Source organism: Lepus europaeus, chromosome 16 (genome assembly GCF_033115175.1).
Source record: "Lepus europaeus isolate LE1 chromosome 16, mLepTim1.pri, whole genome shotgun sequence".
NCBI classification, from domain to species: domain Eukaryota; kingdom Metazoa; phylum Chordata; class Mammalia; order Lagomorpha; family Leporidae; genus Lepus; species Lepus europaeus.
Genome location: NC_084842.1, coordinates 91,284,570 through 91,305,649, shown reverse-complemented (window position 1 = coordinate 91,305,649; position 21,080 = coordinate 91,284,570). Strand labels below are relative to the sequence as shown.

Below are 21,080 nucleotides of genomic sequence, written 5' to 3'. Positions count from 1 at the left end.
CAGGGCTGACCACTGTTTCCAGTGAAATCAGTTTTACAAATGAAGCAGGAACCCAGCAGACAAGCCCTGGGAGGGTCTGATGGCAGACACATCTCCTGCCCTCGTCCACCATGCACCCCGCGTTACCCCAGTGTGGCCTGCGAAGCCACAGCCACCCCCAGGGACAGCTCCTGCTGACACCAGCGGCAGGTGTGAAGGGTCGGGCCATGGGGCCCAGGTGGCCTTGTCCGGGAGCCACAGCCTCAGCACACAGAGCCTCTGTCCCCAGGGCGCCGGCCGCACGCTCCCCACCTTGCCCCGGCCCAGGCGTGGCCCAGGCGTGGCTCGGCCTGGCATGGGGAGCCCCGTAGGGGGCCGGCTCTCAGGCACCCCGCTCCCCCGACGTGCCCCACCTGGCAGCGTCAGCACGGCGTGGAGGCGGTGTGCAGTCTGGGGTTCACCACCTAAGAATCTCAGGAATTTCCTCTTGGTCTGCAAAGCTGCCACGGCCCGGCCCGGCGTTTGCGAGGGCGCGGGTCTCCCGGGGCAGCAGCTGCTTTCCCAGCAAGGACAAGCCCGTTCCGCTGCTGCCGCCAGGTCCCCAGGGTGCCCAGGGCCTGAGGAGTCACTCGGACGTGCAGGGTGCCTGCACAGGGGACGGCGGCCTGCCCGTGCCCCTCTCCTGCTCAGAGGCGGGCAGAGCCGGCCGGTGCCAGCTCCCACCGGGGGCTCTCCGACGCACCCGTTCTCACCACCTCTTCGTGGCCCTTTCTCTCACCCCAAGCCCTCAGGCCGTGGGGGCGCCTCGCGGGGTTCGGCCCTGCGTCGGGTCCAGGTTGGGTCGGTGCCAGGACACGGCCCCAGGAAGTGCTGGTATCTCCAGGATATGGGCCTGGTGGTGGGCTCGGCAGGGCCCTGGCCAGCAAGGCTGGATGCTCTCATCTAGGGGATGGACACAGAGGCAGGGCACAGTCAGGGGGCTCAGGCCAGGGGAGGGACAGGGCTGAATAGGTCAGCCTGGGCTGCAGTGGGCACCTTGGGGCGACAGGTCAGTGGAAGTGGCCCCACTCCATCCACCTGCCCACTTTGAGTCAGGCTCCTTCTTGTCTCCGTGGTTCTGTGGGCTTGCTGGGTCATTCTCCGGCCCAGCTCATTCTGAAGGGCGTGTGGGGGGGCTCATAGGGGCCCCCTTGCCATCTCCCCAGCACCCAGGCCGGACTCAAGGGCTCTTGGTGCTCGGAGCCGAGTCCGTGGCAGCAACAGTGGACGGAGGGCAGCTGTGGCCTGGGGCACCGGCCGGGCTGGGTTTTGTGTGTCTAGCAGCTCACGCCAGGCGTCTGCTCTTCAGTTCCGTGAACCCAGGCTGCCTCCATGCCAGGCACACACCGGGTGCTTCAGAGCCCACAGCGAAGCTGCTGCCCGACGCAGGGGTGCAGGGCTGGCGAGGCTAAGGAGGGGCCCGCACTTGGCACCCCTGGAGGGCGGGGGTCGCGAGTGGAAACTGGAATGGCACAGGGGAAGATGGGAAGGGCAGGGCCTTCACTGCCCAGCAGGGATCCTCGGCAGTTCCTTTGCACCCGATGGGAACTGGGCCACGGTGGGCTCCAGGAGAGGGGAGGACGTGGTCTGAGGCCCCACTGCTGACCCCAAGCATGTCTCCCCGCCAGCCCGTGACACCTCACTGCTGGCCCTGCAGGTCCACACAGATGTCCCGAAGGAAGCACGTGCTGTCAGTTGGAAGGGAATTTCATGACTTTCCCAAAGAACGTTCCAGTAACACGCACAGGAGCCTCGGTGGTGAGAGCCATCACTGCTGAGCTGCGGCCCTCCCCACCCACACGCCCCAGTGACAGCTGTCCATCAGCATCAGCCATCCCTGTGTGCCGGGGAGAGGGGAGCTGCCATCCTCTGGCTCTTTCCTCAAACTTCTGCAGCAGCCAGGAGCCAGAACTCCATCCAGGCCTCCAGGTGGGTGGCAGGAGTCCCCGTATTTGAGCCGTCACGGCTGGCTCCCAGGCACAGTAGCAGGGAGCTGGGACTGGAACCAGGCGCTCTGGCACTCAGTGCCGGCGACCCCAGCGGCGGCTCAGCCTGCGCCACAACAGCCACTCCTCAAAGCTCCTCCTCTAAAGTCAGAACTCCCGCGCGGAACGCGTCCACTCCCTGGCCTCTGGGCCACGCGGGGACTTCTCCCTGCCAGCCGTGGCCGGCACCTCCTCCCACCAGTGCAGTGAGCGGGTGTGAACTCTGCAGCCCTCAGCGCACTCCTGACCCAGGGCAGCAGGTCCTGCCGCTGGTGCCCTGGCACTGGGGACTGCTGCCCACTGGCCCTCACCCCTCGCTGCACCCCACTCCATGCCAGGGCCTGCGCTCGTTCTGAGGCTGACTCCAGGGTTCCGGCGACCACCGATGGGTGGGGAGCTCTGCCCTGGCTGCCTCTGCTGAGCGGGGTTTGTGCAACCTGGATGCTCAACACAGCCACTGGAAAAGGGGCCGAGCGCGGCAAACGCCGGCTCTGCCAGACGCCCGGCACACACATGGCCAAGGGCAAGCTCAGGTGTGAAAAAACAATAAAATTCAGAGCAAGAGATACGAAAACCACGGCATCAAAGCTTACGTTAGGAAGGCAGGCAAGGGCTGTGTGCCGTGCCCGGCTAAGCCACCACCTGTGACACCGCGTCCCCATCAGCCAGTTCCCCCCAACCCCTCGGCTGCTCCACTTCCAGTGCGGCTCCCTGCGCACCTGCACCCACGTGGGAGACCCTGATGGGAGTGCCTGGCTTCGGCCTGGCCCAGCCCTGGCTGTCGTGGCCATTTGTGGAGTGAACCAGTGGATGAAAGATGTCTCTCTGTGCCTTTTCAAGTAAATAAATCAATGTCGGTTTTTTTCAAAAGCTTGATTTATTGTGCTCACTTCAGCAGCACATATACTAAAGATTGATTTATTTAAGAGGCGGACGCAGAGAGAGAGAGAGGTCTTTCATCCAATGGTTCACTCCCCAGATGGCCACAACAGCCGGAGCTGGGCCAATCCAAAGCCAGGAGCCAGGAGCTTCTTCCGGGTCTCCCACATGGGTGCAGGGGCCCAAGGACTTGGGACATCTTCTACTGCTTTCCCAGGCCAGAGCAGAGAGCTGGATGGGAAGTGGAGCAGCCAGGACACAAACCAGCACCCATATGGGATGCCAGCACCATACGTGGAGGCTTATCCCACTATCCCACAGTGCCAGCCCCAATAAACCCCGTTTGAGAAAGCAAGGTGAGGGATGAGTGCTGTAGCGCAGCTGGTTAGGCTGCCGCCTGGGGCCCCTGTGCCCCCCATGGGGGTCCCATCTGCTCTGCTCCCTGCTAATGCTCCTGCCTGAGGAGCCGCTCCACACCTGTGAGGTGTGCTCAGGTGCAGCCTGTCTCGGGGGAAATCCTCCTGCCATGGTGGTCATGCCAGCGCTCACCCATGCAACAGGCCTATCTCCCCCCACAGCAGGAATCAGCATTTGGCACTCATTTTTTAAAACGATTTACTTATTCATTTGAAAGGCAGAGTTAAAGAGAGAGAGCAGGAGACAGAATCTTCCACCTGCTGGTTCACTCCCCAAATGGCCACAATGACCGGTGCTGGGCCAGGCCAAAGCCAGGAGCTTCTACCGCTTTCCCAGGCCACAGCAGAGAGCTGGATTGGAAGAGGAACAGCCAGGACTTGAACCGGCACCCATTGGGATGCAGGTGCTGCAGGCCACAGCGCCAGCTCCGTGTGGGCACTCATTGTAAGGCAGTAAGAGGAGCAGTTTCAAGCATATCACGCTTGTGCTGCCCCAGGTAACCCGAGAAGTAACTATTTGGTCACATGACTTAGTGGCACCTGGAGGAAATCATCCAGGGTACACCTGCTGGGGCTGGTGGGGGCCACGGGCCCCGCTCATCTGTGTGTGACTCCCCCACGGCGAGCAGACCCTGCGGGAAGCATGGGGGTGTTAGTTCTGTCTTCCAGAAGGCTCCAGAATTTCACACTGGGAGGACGGTGAGAGCACAAATGCCAAATTAAAAGCATACGCCGGGGGGAGTTCATTAGCTTAGACGAGTATGGACACTGGACGCGCGGCTGGGCCTCGGACACTTGCCTGGGCACGGCCTATGCAGCAGGCCGGAGATGCTGATGGGCGGCCTGGGCGCTGCCGCCTGGGAGCCACCGAGGCCAGGGGAGCCTCCTCTCGCTGCTCTGCCTGCTGCCTGGGGTGCTGGGGTCTGTGCGGGTCCCTTCTGGGGGATCTGCAATGGTGGGATCCTGGGGCGCAACAACAGGAAGTCAAAGGCCCCACGGCTCACACACTGCCCGTGGGGTCTGCGGGCCTGTCCAGTCAGATGCACATTCCCAGTGCCCAGGGCCAGGGAGGGCAGCAGCTGTGTGCCCAGTGCTGCCCGACCCTGGGCTGGGACTGGGGCTAGCACGACCCCACAAGGGTGCTGCCTGTTCTGGTCAGCACTGCCCGCTGGATCCTGCCTCTGTGTGGAGCTGACCAAGCCATGACTCCCACCTGCACCTCTCCCTAGGGTCAGCACTGAGCAGCAGCTGAGGGGGAATAATGGGGGCGTCCAGGGTCTCTGCTGACCTTTTGACCCAGTGTATGGGACCTGCTGCTTGGCTTAATCCGACCCCAAGGGCCCCTTGCTCCAACCATAGCTGGTCTACCTTTGTCCTTGGCACCAGGAAGGGCCTGGAGACTGTGTGGTGGCCTCACCAACCCCCACGGGCAACAAAGCCACCAGGTGTAGGCTCACCCAGGGCCATGGCTCACCAGCTGGCTAACTTGTCTACTGCACCAGGGACCACAGCACCAGGGGCCACAGCAACAGGGGCCACTGCACCAGGGGCCACAGCACCAGTGACCACTACACCAGGGGACTTAAAGGGCTGGTAAAAAGGAAGTAAAGCTAGGTTTATCCTGGTGCAAAATCATTTTCAAGTGCATGTGCTTAAGGGTGTCTAAAGGAAGCTCAGGCAAACACCCGGCAGCTTCAGCCTCAAAGTGGACGTTCCTCCAGTTCCCTTCCTCGAGGACTCTGTGTCGTCCCTCAGTAAACCAGTCTTTCTTTTCTGTCCTGCAATGGCCTGGCTGATGCTGGCTGCGCTGCTCCCCACGGCCGTCTGTGATGATGCCTTCCACGTGCAGACACCGTGTTCCTGCCCCTGCCCCACCCACCCCTACTGCCCTGGAGCCAGGGCTTGGAGCTACCTAGGGAGGCAGTGACTGCACTGCCCTCAGGGAGCAAGGTGCGGGTTTGTGCCCAGGCTTCTGTGTTCCTGCCTCCGCACGGCCCTCCCTCCTGTACCCCCCATGCCAGCCATCTCAGCTCAGGTCCACGTACCTGACTGCACAACCCCAGGCACCTAGCCCTGCACATGCCACTCACCTCTGCCTTGCCGAGACTCAGCCGCAGGCTCCCAGTGTGGGTCCATGCGGTTGGCAGAGGAAACAGAGGGTGCCTGGGGCCAGAGAGGGCAGTGAAGGGAGTGGGGCTGTCCCCTCCGGGGGGCCCAGAAAAGGCTCCTGGCCATGGCAGGTGGTAGGATTGGCAGGGGCTGGGTGAGTGGAGTGGGGTGGCCACACCTGGCTCCAGGCAGAAGCTCATGGGGGCAGAGTCTGCCTTCTGCTCTGGAGAAAGCTGAGGAGCTCTGCTGGCTGTGCACAGCGGTCAGTGGTCAGCGGGGAGCAGCGAGCGAGGGCTGCCGAGGCTGGGCCATGCTTGCCTAGTGAGGCACACTGCCTGCCTCCTTTGTGCCACGCACAGCCCAGCAGCACCTCCACAGAAACCTGTTCCTGTCCTAAGGTGCCACAGAGCCAATGAAAGGTTCTTCCAGAGTTCGCAGAAACTTTTGGATCAAAAAAACAAAATATAAAGTGGTTTATATGAACTCACCTAAACACCTAAAAGTAGGATGAGGAAGCGACACCCCCACACGCTCACACTGGTAGCTTCTGGTGTCAGGTTACCAGTGAGCTGGTGTGTCCTGACGCTGTGCTGGGCAGGGGCTGTGGCACAGGGGTATGGAGTGCCAGGGAGGGAGTCCCGGCAGCTCCACTTCTGACCCAGCTCCCTGCCAATGCACCTCGGGGCAGCAGACAGGGGCTTCAGTCTTTGGGCCCCTGCACCCACGTGCGATACCTGCACAAAGCCCCTGGCTCCTGGCTCTGGCCTGGCCCAGCCCTGGTCATTGTGGCCATTTGGGGAGTGAAGCAGCAGGTGCCAACAGCTCTCTGAGACTCTTTCCAATAATTGTTTTTAAAGGCTGGCTGTGATGTGAAATTGCAGTGTGGTTGAACTTGGCATTTTCTTTTCTAAGAATAATTTATCTATTTGAGTCAGGGAGCGAGAGATTGACTGACTGATTGACTGATTCTCCATCCACTGGCCCACTCCCCAGATGGCTGCAGCAGCCAGGGCTGGGCCGGCCTGAAGTCTTTTCTTTCTGGTCTCTCACATGGGTGGTAGCAGCCCAAACACTCAGACCACACACACCCCAACTGCTGCACTGCCCTTCCCAGGCCACCAGCAGGGAGCTGGATCAGAAGCAGATCAGGGCCCACATGGGACAGGGGCGTTTCAGGCCACCCCCACCCCTGCCTTTCCTTAAAGGTGAACACAGTACATTACCTGAGTGCCTTTGACAGGTGTGTCTGATGTGGTGTCAGGCCAAGATGCTGAGGGCCCCGGTAGGAGACGCTGCCTGTGGGGCACAAACCCATCCTTTGCATTAACCCTCTGTGGTGCTAAGAACGACCTAGTGTACCTGCTATGTGCACTCCCCCTGCTAAGCCAATGACAGGGAGGACCCTGACCCACCAGTCCACTCCCCTACCCCCACAGCCCAAGGAGCACAGCGGTGTCCATGTGCATCGCTGCCACTCGGAGGACACCTGGAAGGGTCAGGGAGGCTGAGTTCCGGCCCCACAGGGTGCTGGAGCTGTGGCCACCCTCCTGCGGCCCTGGGCACTGTGGTCAGCAGCAGGCGCTGTACTTGGAGCATGGCTTCCCTGAACGCTGGGAGGGCTGGACAAGCTATTCCAGCTCCTTCCACGTGGGACTCCGACGGCATTTCCCCAGCCCTGGGCTTCTGGTGCTGGTGTGGGGTGTGGGCAGAGCCTCGTGTGGCCCTGAGCCTGCACGGACCCTCTGAAGACACTGCAGAGGGGTCAAGCGCCTGCTCCCAGGCTGCATTAATCCTGGATGACTGTTGTGCGAGGGCCTTGCTGGTCCTGCCCACCGGGGAGAGCTTGTCCCCAGACAAGGTATCCGTGAGCTGGCCTTTGGGGCGAACCAGTGCCTGCCACATCCTGACCCCAAGCTGTACCTGCACATGCACCCGTCTCAGGCTTCGGGGGCAGCACTCTCTGCCTCATCACCCAGGACCGGTGTGGGGTTCACACACAGAATCCCAAAGGACTGGCCTGCGCACCTGCCTCTCCACAGACCCCCTGCCCTCTGCCCTGAGCTGGCACCCACCCAGCTGGCCTCCACCACAGGGGAAGCATGGGGGAAAGCGCCCTCTCTCGTGGCAGGTGCTGTGGCCCAGCAGGTTAGCAGCCGCCTGCGACAACGGTGTCCCATACAAGCACCAGCAAGTCCTGGCTGCTCCGCTTTTGATCCAGCTCCCTGCTAATGCACCTGCAAAAGCAGCGGAAGAAGGTCCACGTGCTTGGGCCCCTGTACCCATGTGGGAGACCCAGATGGAGCTCCTGGCTCCTGGCTTTGGCCTGGCCCAGGCCTGGCTGTTCTGGCCATTTGGGGGAGTGAAGCAGACGATGAAGATCTTTCTCTCTCTCTATCTTTTCCTGTCTCTTTAATAAATCTTAAACCAAACCGCAGGCATGTCTGAATGCACAGACCCACAGTGGCAGCAGTGGCAGGGCTCTGCTGAGGGCCGGCCCGGGGCCGGGAGAGTCGGCTGGCGGCTTCTCCAGCTCTCCTTTCAAGCTTGGTGAGACCCGCCGACAGCAGAGTGAGGTCACTGAGGCCCATGTGGGTGGCAGCAGCCTGAAGGCCAAGCGTGCCCCAGGGCTCTCCGGACCCAAAGGTTGAGCCCCACGGACAGCAGGGTCAAGTCCCAGGAGGACACCATTCTGAAGAGCAGTAGTACAGACCAGGGGCCCTGTGCCAGCCCGGGTCAGCAGCAGGCGACAGGGCAGCCAATGGCCAGGACCCCTTCAGTAAGGGCAGCACATCGGCTACGCTTCCACCTGGAAACATCATGATTTTCCACGGGGTCTGTTTTGCGGTCTGGAATACAGAGCAGCTCCTTCCCCAAAGGCTACCAACCCAGGAGACTGCCTAGAGGGAGAGGGAGCCCACCATCGATGGGCCATGCAGCTGCGTGTGGCCTGACAGTGAGCACCTATGGAGAGAAGGCCACTGGGCACGACACAGAAGCCAGCAAACCACCCCCACAAATCTCTTAGGAGGACACCCTCATGGCCGCCTTAACTTGGGTATCTCCAGAGGCCCTATCTAAAAAGACTTACTTATTTGAAAGGCAGAGAGGCAGAGTTGGGGGGAGAGACACACTCAACATGGCTTCAAAGGCTAGGGCAGGGCCAGGCCACAGCAGGAGCCTAAAACTCCAGCCGGGTCTCTCGCGTGGGTGCAGGGACCCAAGTGCTTGGCCATTTCTGCTGCTTTCCAGGCCCTGAGCAGGGAGCGGGGAGCGAGCAGAGCCACCAGGACTCCGGCCCTGATGCTCCAATGTGGGGCATGGGTGTCACAGGTGGCGCCACACGCCTGTCCGTCAGCGTGAGTGTTCAGTGCCTGTTTTCTCAGCTGAGGTTTAGGAGAGCAGCTGCTGCGACTGCTCAGAGCAAAGCTCTCCAGTGGAGGCGACGCCTCTGCCCGCTCCTGCTCGCCTCAACTTTCAGCCTGAGCAGACAGGGCTGTAGCCGTTCGTAACGTAGAGAGGAGGACAGGGTAAGTGGCCGTGCTCTGTGGCCTGCACACTGGCCGCTCCCAGCGAGGCCGGGGGTGTGGCGGCCGCATGGTCCCCCGCGGCATCTCTTGTGGGTGGGACTGCTCTGCTTCTGTGACTCGGCGAGTATCTCTGTCCTCATCTTAAAATGCTAACCCCCTGTGTACAGAACTCACGGCTGACGTTTTTAAAAGCACGTCACCCAGGACCACATCTGGACAATCTGAACAGAGAACGGAGCCACACCGAGCAAAGCGTGTCTCTGCCCGGGAGTTCTGGCTGCGGGTCACTCTTGGGAACCCAAGGTCAATGTTCATGACAACTCCCAAGGACGAGAAGTAGAGTGTGTGGGGCTAGTGCCGTCTGAAGGCGACTGGGGGACAACATAGACATGGCTCGTCCACACGTAGGCTCTGCGTGGTGGGAGCAGACTGTGTCCCTGGCAGACGCTGAACCCAAGTACTGTGCAGAGCATGACCTTGTTATTTTGGGGGGTGGCTGAGGGAGCTATGGGAGCTTAGAATTTAAACTGATTTGAGAGAGAGAGAGAGACAGAGGACGCACACACGCATGCACAGGAGGCCCCATCCACTGGCTTGCCCCCCAATGCCTGCGAAGGCCAGGGCTGGACTGAGCGGCCCCCAGGGTCTGCATTAGCAGGGAGCTGGTGCCAGGAGCCAGAGCCGTTGTATGCGCGTCTCCCACGTGGGCTGAAGGCGTCTTAACCCACAGATTAACCCACTGCAAAGGGAGTGGGAGACCCGGAAGACGCTCCTGACCCCTGGCTTCAGATTTGCCCAGCTCCAGCTGTTGCAGCCATTTAAAGCGTGAACCAGCAGATGGAGACCTCTCTGTCTCTCCCTCTCTCTTTCTCTCTGTAACTCTGCCTCTCAAATAAATAAATCTTTCTTTTTTTTAAAGAAAAGAATGCAAAGCACCAAGAAAGCTAGGTAAAGATGAATAACAGAGAAGGAGAGACTCGGCACGGGCACAGCCAAAACGCTCATGCACATGCCATAGGGTTACAGTCTGTGATCGCCCTTCCCCCCCAGCTGGTGAGAACACACTCTGCCTGTGACACACGTGGGGGAGGACAGCCCCTGGGGGACTCATCAGCACACACTGAGCCTGTCAACGGCTCACACCGTCTTGGGACCTTCCAGAAACACAGCCGGGCGAGCCAGCGAGGACATGCGGAGTGCGGGGGGACGGCAGGGTGTTCCCAGTGCTCCCACCCACCCCCAGGGCTGTGCCCTCTGAGTACCTCGGGCCGAGGCAGCAGTCTGTCACATCCACCTGGGGAGAGCTGGAAGCTGTGGGCTTCAGGAGAGGCAGCAGGGACAGCAAGCGCTGGGCACTCCCTTTGCAAATGCCCCGGCAAAGCCGGTATCACCTTGTTAAAGCCGGGGGGGGGGGGGGGGGCGGGCACAATGAACGGCTGCTTCCTCCATGACCTGTGACCCCAGCTGCATCCCTGGGTAACCATGCAGCTTCCTGCCCCGGCCTGGCTGGAGGACACTCGGGAACAGGCTGTCTCGGAGGGTGTATTTAACGTGTGCTGAACTCACCCATGCGTCCATCTTGAGGTGGGCTAATCAGAGACATCCGCGTGGGGCCGGCTGCCACCTCGGGCTGAGGCTGCAAGAAGAAAGAGCAGATGGGTCAGGATCCCACTGGGCCCAAACATGCACAGGCGAAGGCCCCCGGAGGGGCTAAGAACCTCGGGGGGTCACGAGGAAACCCTCACCTCAGTGCCAGATGGACCAGCACAGCTGTCCTGCTCCCAGGTCATGAGGCCGGGGCCACGGCCGCTCCTCTCACTGCTCGGTGCGGTCCGGGAGTCTGTGGCCACCACCCCTTTTGGAGTCCTCTGGGCCTCGCCTTTCCGTCACTGGCCTGTCTTCCCAGTGCCCTTCCCCCACTCCCACGGGCAGGCTCACCAGGAAGGGCACACCATGGGACCATGTCCCTGAGGCCTCTCCACTCACTCCAGGGCACCCCTGTGCTGCCCTTGACCCAGCCCTGTCTGTCCTCAGCTCTGCCCCCAGAGGGACGGGCTGCTCTCCCGAGTTGACTCCCGCAGCTGCTGAGATGCACACGGCCTGGCGCTGCCAGGAAGGCTGCTCCCTATAGGTCGCCCAAGCACACTTCCCATCTGTCTCAACTCCTGCCCGTCCACCTGAAACAGATACGTCCACTCACACACCCCGCAGCCCCTGCTGTCCCCGCCAGCTGGGACTGGTTCCACAGCTGCCTCTCCCCAACAAGCCCTCACTGCACATAGCTCACCAGAAGCACCCTCCCCTCTGAGCCACGTCTCACACCTCAAGAGCAGGCAGTCCTCCCACGTCCACGCACCCTGGCCTGTGCCCCTGCCCTGCCGGGGTTGGTTCACCATGGCAATGGAAGTGACCACAGGTGGCCTTGAGCTACAGGCCCCTGTGGAAAGCTGGGGTTCAGACCGGCTCCTCTCCAGCCCAACTCCCACCTCCTGCTGTTCCAGAGACCACTGCCGGGCAGATAAGATTCTGTGAACCACAACCAGTCGACACTTTACTTAAAACCTGAAGGAGTGGGGCTAGTGCTGTGGCGTAACGGGTAAAGCTGCCGCCTGCAGTGCCAGCATCCCATATGGGTGCCAGTTCGAGTCCCAGCTGCCCCACTTCTGATCCAGCTCTCTGCTGTGGCCTGGAAAAGCAGTGGAAGATGGCCCAAGTGCTTGGGCCTCTGCACCCATGTGGGAGACCCAGAATAGGCTCCTGGCTCCTGACTGGTGCAGCTCTGGCTGTTGAGGCCAACTGGGGAGTGAACCAGCAGATGGAAGACCTCTCTCTCTCTCTCTCTCTCTCTCTCTCTCTCTCTCTCTCTCTCTCTGCCTCTCCTCTATCTGTGTAACTCTGACTTTCAAATAAATAGATCTTTAAAAAAAAAAAAAAAACTTGAAGGAGAAAACAAGCATGGCTGGGCAAGGTAAATCACCTCTAACCCAGCTTCTCACAGAGGTTTTATTTGTTGGGTCAGTTTTCCAGTCCCTTGTCTAGAGGAGAATCTAGCAACAGCCGAAGCAAAAAGATTCCAAGAGGCTGACTGCCCAGGACAGGGGACCACGCCAAAGGCAGCGGGCCGGGGTGGGTCCTAGTCAGGAGCCACCAGCACTCTGTACCCATCTGGCCCTGCGTCACCTGGCCTCCTGCAGGAGGATGGGCCAAGCCAGGCCCCAGACACCTTGTCTTCGAGCCATGCGCCCACCTGGTACAGAAGCCCCCTGCTCTAGAAATCACCCAGCCCGGTCTGACAGCCCAGCATCTCCACCTCTGCCACACCGTGGGGCTGTGGGCAGGGGGAGGAGCTCAGAACTCGGGTTTCTCCTCCCGGGGAGCGGGGAGCAGCTGTCACTGCCTTCTCATCTCAGACTCCAGGTTCCTGGGAACCCGGAGGGGGGCACGGCTCCTCACTGACACAGCCACGGGCAGGGTCTGCCTCATCGGGACCCAAGGACTGAGCCAAGAATGCCAAGTGCATACACAGCTCACAAACAGGTACACTACAGGGTGTGAGCATCAACTCACGGACACACACGCACCACACTCAACTCACAAACATACAAAACACTCAACTCACACACACACACCACACTCAACTCCCATGGACACACCGCACTCAACTCCCGTGGACACACCACACTCAACTCACACACACGCACCACACTCAACTCACACACACACCCCACATTCAACTCACACACACACCACACTCACACGGACACACACATCACACTCAACTCACACGCACCACACTCAACTCACACGCACCACTCTCAACTCACACACACATGCACCACACTCAACTCACACACCACACTCAACTTTCACACATGTACCATGCTCAACTCACACACCACACTCAACTCTTACACATGTACCATGCTCAACTTACACGGACACACATGCACCACACTCAACTCACACACACACATTCCTTAATACACTTGTACCACACTCAACTCACACACACACACACACACACCACACATGCATACACCTCAACTCACATGGACACACACACACACACACCACCCCTTATATAACATGGAAACACACATGTACAACACACCCCTTATATAACTCACACGGACACACACACACGCACCACATTCAACTCGCACGGACACATGCACCATTCATTAAATAACCGACACAAACAGGCACCACATTCCCACAGTCTCTGAACTCCCCTCCCCGGGGTCCAGGGCATCCTGGGTGCCCTCTACCCTGTGAGCACTGGGCCGGTGCCAGGCCTGGGCTGGGGTCCCTGGGTTTTGACCATCCTTCCTCCAGGACAGGTGCTCTCCCACATGAAGGCATTATGCTGTTTCTCTGCCATCCCATCTCTGCCCAGTTCCTTTTCCTGGGCTAACCGGGGCCACCGGCTCTTTCTTCAGTATTGTTTCTTTTTTTCTTAGGAGGTTTTTATTTAATGAATACAAATTTCATATGTATTTTTAGGAATATAGTGGCTTTTAGGAATATAGTGGTTCTTCCCCCTATTCCCACCCTCACTCCCATCCTACCTCCTACTCTCCCATTCCATTCTTCATTAAGGTTCATTTTTAATTGTCTTTATATACAGAAGACCAGCTCTACACTAAGTAGATTTCAACAGTTTACACCCGCACAGACACACAAAGTATAAAGTACAGTTTGAAGACTAGTTTTACCATTAATTCTCATAGTACAACTCATTAAGGACAGAGGTCCTGCATGGGGAGCAAGTGCACAGTGACTCCTGCTGTTGATTTAACAATTGGCACTCTTATTTATGATGTCAGTGATCACCAGAGGCACCTTGTCGTGAGCTGCCAAGGCTCTGGAAGCCTCTTGAGTTCACAAACTCCAACCTTATTTAGATAGGGCCATAATCAAAGTAGAAGTTCTCTTCTCCCTTCAGAGAAAGGTACCTCCTTCTCTGATGGCCCCTTATTTCCAATGGAATCTCACTCACAGAGATCTCTCCTGCAAAACAGTTTTTGCCACTACATCTTTGCTTTCCATGCCTGAAATGCTCTCATGGGACAGCATCATTTCTGGGCCTTCTCCGAACCACAGCCAAGGCAGAGGACACCACAGGACACCCTCCCCAGCCCTCTGCTTGCACTCGCCCAGCATCAGGCAGTGATGGAGTCTTGTTCAGATCCATTCCCCACCCCCAGGAGCTGCACCCATCATACAAGCACCCAGTGTATGGAAAAGCACTTACTCTTCTCACTGGAGAAGGAGTAAGGTCAACCTCCATGGACTCCACCCTGCAAACACAAAGTGAGACTTGCGTCATGCCCTCCTCTGGGCCTGCCTGTGGCACTGTCAGAACTTCCTGGTTTCAGCCCCAGCTACTGCCACTTCCCCTCCCAAACACTTCTCCCTCTGCCCACTTCCCAGGGCTGTTCCCATGCCCCATCTGCTCCCGCAGACCCCGTCTGCCTGCTACCGCTCAGCTCTCCTAGCTCCTGCCTGGAGCCGCTGGGCTACGCCTCCTGAGTGTGGCATGCCTTGCTCTGTCAACACACATCTGTGGCACCAGCAAGGCCCCCACGCACTGACCCGGGCATCAGCAGAAGCTGGCAGGGAAACACCTTGTGGACCCGGCGGCCATCCTTGTGCCAGGGACGTCACAGGAGAGCCCCAGTTCTGGGACCGCACAGAGAACGCTGCAGCTTTGTGCCGTCTCAGCTGGCACTCTGAGTATGAGCTCAGCCTTCTTGCACTAGAAGCAGGCTCAGTCCCCTCTGACACAGTTCTGCCTCCTCCCGGATCCTCGGGGGGACTGACTCGGCCCTTGTCTTACAGCACTGCCTCCTGTCCACGACCTCCCTATGGGACAGGCACAGTGGCCGCTGGACTGGCCCCCGGCCCCATCCCCATGTGGACTGCACGTGTGTGTGAAGGACCACCTCTTGCACGGCCGAGGAACTTGTGCGTGTTCTGCACCCACCAGCAAAACTCCCTGTGGGAAATCCACCTGGCTAACACCGGGGCCTGACAAAGGCACTGGCCCCAGGTCCTGCTGAGGGTTCAGTCCAGCCTCCAGCCAGGACCTGAGGGTTCCAAGTCCTTGACCTGGTTTCCTGCTGCAGGATTCAGTGAATGTGTGCTTCCCTGTGAGCAAGCAGGGCTGCCCCAGGCTCACTCACACAGCCTGGGATGCTGGGAGGACACAGGTAAGCTGCCGCCAGGTGAGACACCCTGGGAAAGGCACACTGTGCACACCTGTGCCACGTCCTTCCTTCCCTGGTAGGGCAGGGTTGCTGGCTGCTCCTGCACTTGAACCCCAACTTAGCTGGGGCTCTAGAGACACTGGGCCACATAATATTCCGGAGTCAGTCACTGTGGCCATGGGAATGGACTGGTCGGGCTTGCCAGCCTAAACTCCCACGCCTCACGGGGACGTAAGCACCAAAGGGAGCCAGGTCTTCATTGTGGGAAATGGGTCTGGAGGCGGAACGGGATGGGAGGAGGAACGTGCAAGGGAAGGACTTGAGGGTGCTGTGGTGTTCACACCCTTAGGCCACCCCCAGACCCACACACCTGTCAGGGGCCGATGAGCCCGTGGGCAGCAGCAGACACCCCCTGGGCCGGGCTGGAGCGGCTGCAACAGAGCTGGGTGTTAGTGAGCTGGTGTGGGCGTGGCTGCTCCCGCACCCACAGCCCCTAGGCAGCACAGGTCTACTTACGGGGCACTGACGTCCTAACTGTGCCGAAAGCTGTTTGCTGTGAAGATCTCACACTAAATGAATGGAGAAAAGGTACTGACTTAAACAGAAAAACAGCCTTCCCATTGCATTCCACCTGAGATGGCCTTACTGCGTTCACGAGAGGGCAATCCCTGACATCCAGTTCCCAAAAGCCTCCAGCATGCAATGGCCCTGTCCTGCCCGACTCTGAAACAGCATGTGGTTCCTGGAGCCACAGCACAGCTGCGCTGTCGGGGTGTGGAATGAAGACAGGAAGACGGGGCCACCACACATGGGCATTAAAGGACAAGACAGATGGGGACACGTTGCTTGATCATTTCTCCTGGTCCAGCAAAGCCCCAGGATTGTCTCTACAACAGCAGGTAGCCAGGCTGGCAATGCCCAGGGCCTGAGGACCGGACCCCAGCACAGGCACGACAGGTATGCTGGGCTGGGCACGCAAACATGGACAAAGCATCTCCGTTTTCACCAACACACATGAAGGGCTTGATGGTGTGGTGAGGGCTGCGGTGCTGGGCACCACCTATGGGGTGGACACGGGTGTCCTCAGTACAGAAAGAGCCGGCCCTCAGCATATCTGGGGTGGCTCATGCTGGCTGCACACAGGTGACTGTGCCATAGCTCCGAGATCCAGGCCTGCTCTCAAGCCACCCTCCCAGGGCTCTCCTCAGCTTCCACAGCAAGTGTCCCTGCCCAGCATTAAGCTCAATCTCTATCTGTCTCCCAGCACACAGAAGTTCCCCGAGGACAGGAACTTGGCCACATGCCAGAGTCCAGAGCCAGCGGCTGACCATGGAGGCCACATACACCTGCCCATGCAGGTTGGCACACATGTCCTTCCACGCTGGGCTCAGGGGCAGCATCAGTCTCCAAGCCCTTTTGCTCCAAGACATCAATGAGAAATGGGTGGGACTGACCACAGCACAGCAAATGCTGCTCTGAAAACCCAGCCTTACCAAGACAGGGTGGGGTGGACAACAGTGCAGAGTGAGTGAGCCCAGTGGGCAGAGCACAAGGGTCACCCCCAAGAACTGGGTAACTGGGTGCACAGAGCACGTGGGCCCCCCGAGATTAAGTGGATGACTGACTGGGTGCACACAGTACATGGGTTCCCCCAAAGAGAAACAGTGTCTGACTGGGACACACAGCACATGGGCCCCCTGAGAACTGGGTGACTGGGACATACAGCACATGGGCCCCCCGAGGAGAACTGGGTAAGTGGGACACATAGCACATGGGCTACCTGAGGACTGGGTGACTGGGACACACAGCACATGGGCCCCCCGAGAACTGGGTGACTGGGACACACAGCACATGGGCCCCCCGAGGAGAACTGGGTGACTGGGACACACAGCACATGGGCTCCCCGAGGAGAACTGGGTGACTGGGACACACAGCACATGGGCCCCTGAGGACTGGGTGACTGGGACACATAGCACATGGGCCCCTGAGGACTGGGTGACTGGGACACACAGCACATGGGCCCCCTGAGGAGAACTGGGTGACTGGGACACATAGCACATGGGCCCCCCGAGGAGAACTGGGTGACTGGGACACACAGCACATGGGCCCCTGAGGACTGGGTGACTGGGACACACAGCACATGGGCCCCTGAGGACTGGGTGACTGGGACACACAGCACATGGGCCCCCTGAGGAGAACTGGGGTGCACTGAGCTCCTTCCTGGGCCTCACCGCGGTCGCTGACCCCATGAGAAAGGACCCTTTCCTCAGGGACAGCGGAGGGCAGAAGTCAGACCAGATTCCTAAGGGTGTCAGATGTGGAAAGTAGAGACACTGCCAGTGAAAAGCCTAAATAAAGATGGAGACACAACAACAAGCAATGGCGTTGTCGCAGAAATTTAGCAGGAACATTCTAGAAATGGTAAATGAAATGAAAGATACATGAGTCCATAGAAAGTGAGCAAACTAAGAATAACACACAAAAGCAACTCCACACTGCTACGTACCCTGCGCACCTGTGGGTGCTGTGGCTCCACTCACCACGTATGCTCGGTGGCTGCTGTGTCCCTGACCACCGTAAACACCTGCTGAGCTAGGGCCCAGAAGAGGGTGTACCCCAGGCTGGATGTGGCCTGGGGCCCACTGACTACTGGAGGACCTGGTCACACAACAGACACGTGGCAGCCGGAAGGGGCCTTCTCACCCCGACATGTCAACAGCAGGGCCACCAACCAGCGTGGCCCAGGCCTGCAGCACCAACCCAGCCACACTGAGCGGCCAGGAGGAACAGGGAAGCAGGCACCCCTGATGTGCAACCTGGGGGAACAGCAGCAGTCAGGGCCGTGGGCCTCTCGGCCTTTGTGTCCACGTGCAACCACCACGCTGGGGTTTGTGGCTTCAACGTAAGGACGCTGCTCGGTGTCAGACACAGTCTCTGTGCATCACTGCTGACTGAGCTGTGGTGTGGTAGCGACCACACAGTCCAGGACCACAGACACGTCCAGAATGGAGGACCAGAGAAACAACTGCTGAGCTTGCTGAGCTGGAACGGACGGGAACAAGGTGAGTGGAGCCACAGGCTATACTGCCCAGCACTGACATGCAATACTTTGTTGGCCACCGTGTTAGGTTAATTCTGGCAATTTTGGTGTCTTCCCATAATCCATTGCCTCCACACCATGGAGCCCTACCAAGCAGAACATGCAGACTCACCTTTCAGTGGCTCTCAGGCTGTGGTCACTCGCCTTCCCCTCCACCCCCACCCTCAACCTGTCCCAGGACAACCACTCATCTCTTGTCCCCCCCCCCCTTTTTTTTTTTTTTGGTCTCTGCCATCCCCAAGGCTTTCCCACACCATTTCACCATTTCTGGTTGGACAGAAGTCTCTAGAACAGGTACGTACGCCCAAGGTCCTACCTGCAGAGAGACGGCGGCCACAGAGGCAGCCCTGCTGTGCACTGAGGGGAACCTCACCTCTGCAGCTGTTCTATCTGTAGCACCAGCTTCCTGAGGGATTCTTCCAGCTTAGAAATCTAGATATAACCAGACACATCCTAGTGGGACACACAGCACCAAGTGACAGCCAAGAGACGACCCTCACACCCTTCCAGGGAAGCCAGCGGGCACTCAGGACACTGGCACTGCAGGCCTCAGTGCGGAGGCCCACTTCTGCCCAGTACCCACACGCAAGCATGGTGCTCAGACTGGCGAGCAGAAGTCCTCGGCCACCAGCCCTGCAGGTGCTCACCCTCCACAGGTGCTTCCTGAGAGCGGCACTCTGTGAAAAGTTGGGATTTGCACTTGGCCCTGGAAATTGAGCCACCGCCCCTGCCCAACCCTGAGGTCCAGGTGAAAGGACCTGCCAGTGGTGGGCTGGCTTTTGGACTCAGGGAAGGGAGTCTCTCTGGCTCTAAAGCTAGACTTCTCCCTTTGTTAGCTCAACAATCTCTAGTTTTTCGACAAGGAACTCCTATTTAAACACAAGGAGTGGAGCAGGCTCAGGCTCTGTGCCACCTGTCTTCTGTGTGGCCTGCTCTGGGGTCCCCAACCTTGCCCAGGCCACCTGAAGGCACCATGGACACCCAAGCTGGAGGTCCTGAGTACTACAGAGGCTACTCTGCCAATCACAGCCAGGAGTGCAGAACAGGTGATGGCAGGGAGGGGCGGAGGACAATGACAACGTGTCCATCGCTGGAAATGCCAGGAAAAACAGGTCTTACGTCCAGGCACCCATGCCCTTGAAGAGCACTGCTTGGCTCACAAGTCTGACATTTAAGTCAAAAGGTCAGAAAATTCAAGAGGGGATGAATCAGTGCGATTTACCTTTTCTCTGTAGAAGGCTAACAATCTCCTCCTGTGTTTTTCTTGAAACTCTGAAATCTGAGAAGACAACGTATCTCAGCTGCTGATACTTCCCAGGGCTCAGCAAACAATGCTGGGGGGCGGGGGCAGGAGCTGTCTCTCCCACAGTCCTGTCTCCTCTCCAGGCACGGTCTCCACTGACTGAGGGCTGCTGGCTGCCGCCTGAGGCCAGCGCTGCCCAGGACCGCAGACAGGCACGAGGCGACGCAGGTCTCGACACTGTCTTCACGGGACGGGACTGACAATGGGGCTGACCCCAGGAGTGGGCACTGAGAACCCAGTGTGCACACTGGCAGAGGGTGGGGCAGGGCTGACCTGAAGAATGAGGCCCAGGGAGACCAACAGAGCCGCCCAAGTGCCAGGCCAGAACCCTCCCCAGCCTTCCGACCAACGGGAGCCAACTCTGCTTGCTGTGCGGCTGGAATGCGGCTGAGAAAGTGGGGTTGATGCCCCTCCCACCAGCACAGCCCTCAGACGCCAGCCTGCCCTGTGTCCGCCTCCCGTGGCCCACCCACCCCTGTGTCAGCCTCCCATGGCCCACCCACCACAGGGCTGACGGAGCTGCATCTCAGAATCTTCTCCCGCTTCTCCCCAGCCCCACAGTCTGGGACTGGGCTGTGGCAGGAACCCAACTCCAGCTAGGAGGAAAGGCACTTCACGGCCACTGAGCTACATGAACTCAGAACCCAGAGCTCTGTACTCTAGGAGACGAGGACCACAGAGAGGAGTGGGACCAGGGACTCCACAGCCACTCTCAAAGGACAGCCCCACACAGCCAAGCCGGCCACTGTCACCTCACCAGGTCAAAGCTCCTCTCAGCCACGCTTTGTCCTGCAGCTTCAGCAGAGCTCCGGGTCAGGGCAGGGACAGCACCCCTGACCCCTTCCCAACTCAGACTCCATCCAGACCCAGAATTCACGCCCCCAGCCCTGCTGGCAAAGATGTGCACAGTGGCTGGCCTATCTCCTTTGTGGTCCCAAACCACAGCTGGAAGACAACACCCACGCTCTGCCGGTGCAGGGCCTGGGGTTCAGAGGTTCTCAGAGTTGGAAGAGGCCTCACAGCCAGCCAGGCCCGCGGTGGGTGGAGGGCATGAAGGACCGCAGTGAGAGCAGCGTGTGGGTCTCTGCGGCCGGCAGCGGCCTACCCACGGCTGACCCTGATTAGATGAGGCGTGGGGCTGAGGACCAGTCCTGCTGAGCCTGAGTCCGGGAGTCTTCTGCACCAGGCCTGGGGGCCATTCCGCCTCTGTGGCCTCAGAAGTGGGCACTGGGGCTGACGCTGTGGCGTAGCGGGCAAGGCCTCCACTTGCCGGCATCCCATATGGGCACTGGTTTGAGTCCCAGCTGCTCCACTTCCAATCCAGCTCTCTGCTATGGCCTGGGAAAACAGTAGAAGATGGCCCAGACACTTGGGCCCCTGCACCTACCTGGGAAACCTGGAAGAAGCTCCTGGCTCCTGGTTTCAGATAAGCACAGCTCCAGCCATTTTGGCCATATGGGAAGTGAACCAGCGGATGGAAGACCTCCCTCTCTCTCTCTCTCTCTCTCTCTGTGCCTCTCTGTAACTCTGCCTT

General features: G+C 59.3%; 1 protein-coding gene across 10 annotated transcripts in view; it reads right to left on the bottom strand.

Moving 5' to 3' along the window:
- Window positions 1-360: 360 nt before the first annotated feature.
- The window catches only part of RNF212 (ring finger protein 212), a 32,319-nt gene continuing 11,599 nt past the window's right edge, over window positions 361-21,080 (bottom strand). For 3 of the 10 annotated variants that reach the window (XM_062212992.1, XM_062212996.1, XM_062212997.1), the window contains 8 exons: window positions 19,466-19,522; window positions 18,617-18,675; window positions 15,660-15,712; window positions 15,514-15,574; window positions 14,189-14,234; window positions 10,501-10,570; window positions 6,631-6,703; window positions 4,273-5,461 (listed from right to left, as the gene is read on the bottom strand). In XM_062212992.1, the coding sequence (XP_062068976.1) occupies window positions 5,050-5,461; window positions 6,631-6,703; window positions 10,501-10,570; window positions 14,189-14,234; window positions 15,514-15,574; window positions 15,660-15,712; window positions 18,617-18,675; window positions 19,466-19,522 (831 nt within the window). In that variant the 3' untranslated portion in view covers window positions 4,273-5,049. The other 7 variants (XM_062212994.1, XM_062212998.1, XM_062213002.1 and 4 more) reach the window with 7 other exon arrangements.